This window comes from Cibotium barometz, chromosome 41 (genome assembly GCF_041138505.1).
Source record: "Cibotium barometz isolate CiBa-2024 chromosome 41, ASM4113850v1, whole genome shotgun sequence".
Classification (NCBI taxonomy): domain Eukaryota; kingdom Viridiplantae; phylum Streptophyta; class Polypodiopsida; order Cyatheales; family Cibotiaceae; genus Cibotium; species Cibotium barometz.
This window is the reverse complement of record NC_141086.1, coordinates 13,015,920-13,024,994: the sequence shown is the minus strand read 5'-3', so window position 1 is coordinate 13,024,994 and position 9,075 is coordinate 13,015,920. Positions and strand designations below refer to the sequence as shown.

Below are 9,075 nucleotides of genomic sequence, written 5' to 3'. Positions count from 1 at the left end.
TGGAGAGGATGACCGTACACCTCCAAGAAAATGCGCTTGGCATTAATTTTGATATCATTATGAGTGCAATGCGAAACCTTCCATCTTCCCTTCTTAATCTCGCCATCTGGACATGGCCATATTTCCTTTATCATCTCTGTGGTTATGCGTTTATTTATGTCTTTCCATTGGGCATAAGTAGGATTTGTCCATTTCGACAACCTGCATGCTGTTCTCGTAGCTTCGCGGGCTGTCAGTCCATGTGCAAGGGCCTTCATTCACTCATATGCCTTCTTGACTAACTCTTTCTGCTCGTTTGCTTGCGCTTCTGCCATATCTGCATGAACGAAAATGACTTTAGGATTTTAATGAACTGTAAAGATCAACGTAAGATAAATTGACCATTACCCTCAAAAACTTAAAGTTTAACACCACGAGATGAGATATGTATTGCAAAGACTCAATGAGAAATATCCACTTGACTCAAAAAATACTTCAAACAATGTGCGCACATCAAATTTTGAAGAGAAAACATAAACTTAAACACCACAAGAGGAGAGAGATATTGCAAAGACTCAATGAGAAAATATTTCAAACAATGGGTATATATCAAATTTTGAAGAGAGACAAACAAAGAGCCATTCTTGAAACTTAATCTCCTGATACTGTATCATTATAAAATTGGGGTGAATGACACCGATAGCTCTACAAGAGGATGTTGTGCCCTCGTTGGGTCAGTATTTAGTGATCTAAAAAATTCCACTACTTGCAAAACAGATTTTCGCTCATTGCGATTAGGCAGACACATCCAATTTTTGACTTTGTAAATAATAGTATCCATGGTAACTTTGTCATAGGAACTATTGTCCATCCACAACTCTTGTACTTTTTGCCAAAAGTCATATAAAATTTGTAATAAATACCCTAAAGCAAAAACATCAGATACAGGAGTGTATGCATCTGCCAAAAACGGATCATAAATTTTCGGAGCTATCCACGGCCGTTTATTTCGCTCTCTGTCTGCGTAGGAGACCGCCTATGCCACCTTCTCAGGGTTCTTGTCTGCTTCAAATACAAAATTGAGAGACACCCATTTTTTGGGCACTCTCAGCAGTAACCCCCAATCGATAATACCTACGCATGGCTTCAACTCTTTTGTAAAATTTCAACACTACATTGAATGGATGTAGGTTGGTATGTACAATTCCTGCCAAATGTGCTGCCACTAGGCCTTCCACCAAGGTATGCATAATATGTGGCATGGTTATTACTATTTGTTTTATTTTAGAAATTTCTAGATGAGTTAAAGGAATATTATCAGGCGAGGGTTTTCTCCATCCTCAATCCAAACAGAAAATTGCTCTGGTGAACTCACTGAATCTGAAGGGGACCTTCAGAAGAGTATCACCAAGCGAGCTGCCATTATAGTATGGGAAAATAGTGATCCAAGGAGATTCTTTTGTGAAGGCAATACACGTGACAATTGATGGGTGTAGAACCTGCATGCCCTGCTCTGCCTGGAAGCTCTCAAACTTGGCGTTGCCTTCTCCTTTGTAGTGCTTTCCGCAAAAAGTAATGTGCTCTGGCAAAAATGATATACCTCTAGCTGTATACTCTTTTACTGTGCCAAAAATACCAGAGCCTATTGTTCGTCCTTCGAGCACAGCCTCGTGCAGGATGCCAATGAGGTGTGTGCACATAGAATTGTAGATTTTACGATTAATGGCACCCGTCCCACTCGCATCTGCCTGGCTGGACGTTGCAGCGACGTCCTGGGCAATGCGCACTCTTTTGGGGAGTGACTCTGCATCTAGTGCCTTCATGCGCTTGCTCTTGGCTCTTTGCTCGCTCCATACAGCGTCCCATAACTGTAGACGATGCATATTAGCTTCAGGCGGGGCAGCATCTCTAAGATCATTGCATGCTACACGCATGCTCCCCAAAATAGTTCGTGTTATATGTTGATGGTTGAAGTCTGCTATCTTTTGTCTATCAAGCAACTCAGCGTTGCCTCCACTTCAAAGTCGACGCTGTGCATTTTCCCATATCTGCTCTAATAGATCTCGCATGAGTATCTCAGGCTCATTGATCTTTTTGACGACGTCTTCTGCACATTGTGACACTGCGATGACTGCTTCAATGCGAATTGCTCGTAGAACGATTTTATGCTCTTCAGGGGAAAGCATGTTGGTCGTCTTCGTAAATCAAGCAAATATCACTAAACACAACAAAAACAGAATATTAAACAACATTACTGAAATCAACATCAAGCAATACATCATCAAACGTGAGAGAACAGCAACATGTGTATCATTACTTATCAATGATCAAACAAAAACGGAATATCAAATAATATTACTGAAATCAACATCATCCAATACATCATCAAACGTGAGACAACCGCAACAAGTGTATCATTACTTATCAATGATAAAAAAAAATGGAATATCAAAAAATATTACTGAACTCAACATCATGCAATACATTATCGAACGTGAGACAACCGCAACAAGTGCATCATTACTTATCATTACTTATCAAGTGTATACATGTTGCACTCCTCATCTACACACCTACCGTGACAGAGAGAGAGAGAGAGAGAGAGTTGTGAAGTGTATCATGAGAGAGAGAGAGAGAGAGAGGGGGAGGAAGAGAGAGAGGTGTGACAGATAGAGAGAGAAGGAACATTAGATGACATTTTTAATAGTTTTGTGAGTTCCTAACGAGAGGAAAATAATGTTTTGTATTCCTAAAGCACTCCTCATCTACACACCTATCGTGACAGAGAGAGAGAGAGAGAGAGAGTTGTGAAGTGTATAATGAGAGAGAGAGAGAGAGAGTTGTGAAGTGTATCATGAGAGAGAGGGGGGGAGGAGGAGAGAGAGTTGTGACAGATAGAGAGAGAAGAAACATTAGATGACATTTTCAATAGTTTTGTGAGTTCCTAAAGAGAGAAAAATAATGTACTGTTTTATATTTTAAGAAAATAGAGGGAGAAACAGGAATTTATTAGGGATTATGTATATTTTAAGAGAGAAAAAAAGAACTCCTCATCTACACATCTATCGTGTTGTGAAGTGTATCATGAGAGAGAGAGAGAGAGAAAGAGTTGTGAAGTGTATCGAGAGAGAGAGAGAGTTGTGAAGTGTATCATGAGAGAGAGAGAGAAAGAGTTGTGAAGTGTATCATGAGAGAGAGAGAGAGAGAGAAAGAGTTGTGAAGTGTATCATGAGAGAGAGAGAGGGGGGGAGGAGGAGAGAGAAATATTCATTTTTTCGAGTCACGATATTATGAAATTAAACTTAAAGACAATATGATGTAAACTTTGATCCATGAAATACTCATGTCGCATTACCAACCAAGTATCGCATCGATCACACACAATAAAAACAATATAAGTCAAATCAAGCAAATTTACGACATTTTTTTGACCGCGTTAACGATCAAATGCCGCAATATGTAAAAAACAATATATGCACTAGCGGACGACACCAACTTGCCGCGTTAACGACAAAATACCGTGGGAATACGAATAGGATACGGACATACACTGCCCGCATTTGACAAAGGGAAGGGAAGGGAAGGTGACATCGCCATAACGATACTATGCTTGCCGTGTTACCGACTAGTACCGCTACGACATGCCATACTTACCATAGGACACAAACCAGCCGCGTTACCGACTAAGTGCCCCAAGATAAGCACCATTCCAAAGAATGGCCTTACACACACACCTCTCATGTGGCGGACCACCCACATCCTGCGGCGCATTGTGACAATGGGCGGTTGCCTACACGAACACACACCCACACACACCCACACAAACACACACACCCACAACTGTCATTACCTGTGTATACTGTCAGCAATGAACTCCCAAAGGGCCCCCTGGGCCCAAATATATAGAAAATTGTAGCCCGTCGGGCTAGATGACAACCCCGACGGGACCCGTCGGGTTTTTAATTTTCCCGGCGAGACCGTCGGGTATTACATAATCCCGACGGGATTTTAGCCAGTTATCAGGGAACCTCCCACCGGCTTTTTTGGGAACATGTTAACACATGTTATTAACAAAAAAAAAATTGTGATCACGTGAATATAAAATCATTGATAGCTTGCATAAGGCTTGCATAGCGGAGTAGTTTGCCCACACATTCTAACCAAATGAGCTCGAATGGTGAACAAACTTTGCAAGAGAAAGGTGGGGTCTACACATACACTCTTGCAAAGTTTGGTCACCATCAGGGCACATTTGGATGGAATGTGCATGAAAAACACCTGATTTTCAATGTGCCTTCGTGGCCTTAGAGAGCCTTCTCAAAATTGGGCTTTGGCCTACACATTCAACCCAAATGTGCTCAGATGGTGACCAAACTTTGCAAGAGTGAGGGTGGAATCTACATATACACACTAACAAAGTTTGGTCACCATGAGAGCACATTTGGTTAGAATATGCATGCCTAGATACCTCATTTTTAATGTATTGTGGCCTTAGAGAGCCCCGTTGAAATTGGACCATTGGCTTGCACATTCAACCTGAAGGTGCTCTTATAGTAATCAAACTTTGCAACAAGAATAAGTATGGGATCCATATATATACACATGTAATGTTTTGTAGCCAACATCAGAGTATATTGAGTTGGAATGTTATGTGCCACATGCCTAATTTTGAATGTGTCATGGCTCTAGAGAGCCCCCTAAAATTTGGGCCTTTTGGCCTGCACATTCCAACCAAATGTGCTCCAATGGTGATTGAACTTTGCAAGTGTGTATATTTTGATTTCACCCTTATACTTGCAAAGTTTTGTCACCATCCACCAAGCTCATTTGGTTGAAATGTGCAAGAAAAATTTCCAATTTTGAGAGGACTCTCTAAGGCCATCATACAAAAAAAATGAGATGCTTGTGGCATGCGCATTCAAATCAAATGTGCTCAAATGGTGACCAAAATTTACAAGTATGTATATGTGGATCTCATCCTCACTCTTGTAAAGTTTGATCGACATCTGAGCTCATTTATTAGAATGTGTGGGAATTATGAGGGAGCTCTCTAAGGCCATGACACATTGAAAATCAAGTGTCTGGCTCACACATGCCAACCAAACGTGCTCAGATGAAAAGTGTGTATATGTGGACTCCACCCTCATTCTTAAAAAGTTTGGTCTACATCCAAGCTTATTTGGTTGGAATGTGTGTTCCAAACATAAAATTTTCAGGAGGATCTCTAAGCCTATGACACATTGAAAATCAGGCGTATGGCCTATATATTCAAACAAAATGTGCTTTGATGGTAAAAAGATCTTTGTAAGTGTCCCGCCCTCACTCTTGCAAAGCACAAAATTTTGGAAGGATATCTTCATTCACCTGGTTCACTCTCTCGATCTAGCCATCAGTCTTAGGATGGTAGTAGACAATATTGAGATCTAGAGAGGTTTCCATAGCTTTGAAGAAAGAAGTCTCTATGAAATCCATGGAGTTTGAGAATTTTGTTCAAAAATACTTTAAGAACATTAAGAGATAAATGAGCCTTCTTTATTGGGATTAAATAAGTTACCTTTGTTAATCGATCTACCACCATATAGATGGAATCATATCATCATTAACTAAAGGTAATCCAATAATGAAGTCCATGCTATGAACTCTCGCTTTATCTACAAAATATCCAAGGGATGTAACTCTCCTGGCATCTTTATCCTTTCGTATTTTATCTTTTAGTAGATTAGGCATTGACATGAAACATAATGTAATACATCTTTGTTAATTCTAGGCCAAAAATCTTAAGATCTCCATCTTTAGGAACACAAAACTGATTATTGAAGTATAAGCACCTATCTTCCCAATGAGATAGTACAATAAAAAAGATGGAGATGAACTACAAAGAGGAAAACAATTCAATCAACCCATGTACAAGGACACATACAAGAGGATGTGGAGCCACATGTACCAACAAATATGAAACCACATAATAGAAAATACAGAGCAGCATATACAAGAAGATATAATATAAGACACGATCGATGCATTTTTTCAAGGTAATTAAATAAATGAAGGACAAGATGCATTGTTTTAAAAAGAAGCACCGATACAAAAATTTGCATCGAAATCTTCTTTATACGAGGGATCACGAACGCCAAAACTTCAAGCTGGTCTTATTTTGTATCAACTTCTTTGTACAAAAATTGGCATCAAATTCTTTGTATGAGGGATCCCAAATGTTAAAACTTCAAGCTTGCCTTTCTTTGTAGAGCTTGTAATCTAGTTTTTCTGCTAAATGTTTTATTATAGTATCATCAATTTGGAGCTTTATGGAGCGCATAGTTTAGTGTGGCTTTTAAGGTGTGAGCTTCACAAGTGTGAGCCTCACGGCGGGTGTGAGCCCTCACAAGCTTGAACCTTCACGGGAGTGAGCCTCACAGGTGTAAACCTTCACGAGTGTAAGCCTCATGGACTGAGCCTCACAAACTTGAACCCTCAAAAACTTGAGCCCTCACAAGTATGAGTCTCATGGGCATGAAGCTTCCCGGAGTTTGATAAGTGCTCTTGCTAAGTGCATAATACATTCATAGGTGCTTCACAAATACATATCCACCTTCGCAATAGTCAATTGAGCGTCACTTACATCCACTAAACAACACATTGGTCTCGGACACAACAATCTTAATTGCATTGGCTTAGAGGCCACTAAGATTGTGAGCCAGCTCTAGGCCATTCCACCTTTGTGTATATTCTTGCCATTTGCTTTTTTCTTTATCTATTCTTTCATCCACATGCACTCACACATTAGGGAAATTTTGGGGTCTACAAAGGGCCCTAAGGACTTTTTAGAAGAATACTCCCTTTTTAAACTAAAAAATGAACATGTGGTACACTTTCTGAAAATTAACTCCTACTAGATCTAGGAATCCCATGGAACCTCAATGCCCTTGATGGGTGGTGTATTGGCATACTTTTAAAAAATGATCAATCCAATGGCACATGAAGTAGAATATGTTGATGGCCACCACCAAATCTACGAGATCATGCAACCAGAATGGGTAAACAAAGAAAATGTAGTTGAACCTTTGAACGCCAGGGTTTGGAGATTAGCAAATAAAGAAGGGTGTAGAGTGTACACGGACACTTATGGGAACATCTAACTACTACCCTAAGATTCTCACAGAAGAAACCCCTTTTGATCACACAAATGTTCACTTAGAAAGAGGTCCCCTCTAGTGTTAACAAGCGGGTGTCCAATTATAGAGCCTTTTGAGAGAACTTTACTGGAAAAGATGGATCCTCTTGCCTCAAGAAGCCAACCACACTTGATTGAAGATTATTATGTTGTGGAAGTTCCAACTATTCACACCACACCACCAAAGCATTCGACCATTCCATCAAGTTTGCAACTCACTCCTATGTATCAACACATAGCAATGAGCCTTTGGAGTCTCTATTACCATCTATGCGGGCAATGGCGACATGGATCTTGTTCACTATGGTGATCATCTCGAAGAAGAAAGACAATGTGAAAAAAACAATGTGCCTGGAATTAAAGGCAATCGGTATTCTTGGATATTGATGATGAAAGAGCCTCCTACCATTACTACACCAACAAATATTCTTCCATGTGGAAGAAAATCTACAGAGCAAAGCCTATTGTCAAGTCTCATGAGTTTGTGCCTTTTCTCTCTAGCCACCAAAAAGGCAAGGAGGTGGTTTTTATATAATGTATTGTAATGTGTTGATCGGATCTCATTTTCTGGGCTTTGGTGTAAGAACATTTGTACATAATATATAAGGTTTCCCTCCATGTTGATCTAAAACTAAAACTGTTTATTATAATCTCTTCCGAATTCAATTTCTTTTCATCTTTTCTAAAACTAATGTTGCAAAGTTTAAAGTAACAAGTTTTTATAATTTAAATCATTCTAAATAGGAGTATTTTTTAATTAATTCCATATAAACCTTACCAGTAAAACCCTAGACTTTAATTGGAACGTTACAATAAGAGTGAATAGAAGATCCGTACATAATAAATAAAATTAATTTGTCAAGCGTGACCCACTATGCCCACTTTGCAAAACAAAGGCCTTGAACGTTAGACCTTGGAGACAACAACATTATTGACAATTGTGATTATTATTATTGTAGGCCACCTTTCCAAGCTAACTTGGTATTACACCTTGGGCGAGACAGCAAAAAAGCTAACTTGGCATTACAGCATGAGAGAGAGCAAACTTGGTGTCACACCTGGGGAGACACAAACTGATGTGGTTAAAAATCGAAGGTAATGGGAACGGCGTCAGAAATAACGCCGGCAGGTTGGCCTGCTTGGGCAGGCACGAGGAAGAGTTGGGCACGGCCAGCTACGGTCAAAGAGTTCTTCACATCATAGAGAGCCCCATTAACATCGAGGAGGCCTCTGACTCTGATCTGGTTGTAGAAGTAATAGGTCCCGGTGCGGAGGCCCGTTACAGTCTCGCCGGGAGCCAGACTGCGGTCGGTTACAGTGTCGCTTATGGTTATAACGTAATCGCTGCCGTTCACAACGTCTACAGTTGCAAAACTCAACTGAAACGTTGACGCCGATATAACTAGGATCATCATCAACAATAATAGCACGCTCTTGTTGGCCATCCTTCCAAATCCCAATCTGCAACACATTAACAAACCTAATTAGTAAGTACTTACAATCACTGGTGGGCAAATCCCAATCTGCAACACATTAACAAACCTAAATAGTAAGTACTTACAATTGTATATAGGAGCCAAGTTTGATTTATGCAACAGAAGTAGTGCTTACACTTAATGTATTTATCACCGCCCTAATTAAGCAAAGCAGGCTCGTAGTTGTTGATAGTTAACAGCTTATAATAGCTACTTGAACACTGCAGAGTCCCTACTACCATATTATTTATAGAGCCATTTCTCTTTCATGTATACCTGGCTTGCTCGCTATTTTTTCGTGTGCCAGCTCTGTGGACAGATGTTACACTCCACGTGATTCACGACTAGGTTTTCATATTTCACAAGCCCCTCATTTGTGCCCAAAGATTCGGCTCCATGGACAGACAACTGGATTTCTTTACACTCCCACCACTAGCTTAGGTTTTTGAT

General features: G+C 40.0%; 1 protein-coding gene across 2 annotated transcripts; it reads right to left on the bottom strand.

Annotated features, from left to right (window-relative positions):
• Window positions 1-8,088: 8,088 nt before the first annotated feature.
• Window positions 8,089-8,852, bottom strand: LOC147614689 (uncharacterized). 2 transcript variants are annotated; one of them, XM_086779723.1, is made up of 2 exons: window positions 8,762-8,852; window positions 8,089-8,611 (listed from the first exon to the last, which is right to left on the bottom strand). In XM_086779723.1, the coding sequence occupies exon 2, from the start codon at window positions 8,593-8,595 to the stop codon at window positions 8,233-8,235; it is 363 nt and encodes a 120-aa protein (XP_086635849.1). In that variant the 5' UTR covers window positions 8,596-8,611; window positions 8,762-8,852; the 3' UTR covers window positions 8,089-8,232. The 2 variants fall into 2 exon arrangements, with proteins under 2 accessions (XP_086635849.1, XP_086635848.1); XM_086779722.1 differs by having other exon boundaries at window positions 8,712-8,837.
• Window positions 8,853-9,075: the final 223 nt, after the last annotated feature.

What these genes read in the sequence shown, in the direction of transcription:
- LOC147614689 (XM_086779723.1), bottom strand. Translation starts at nt 8,595, where the DNA reads ATGGCCAACAAGAGCGTGCTATTATTGTTGATGATGATCCTAGTTATA.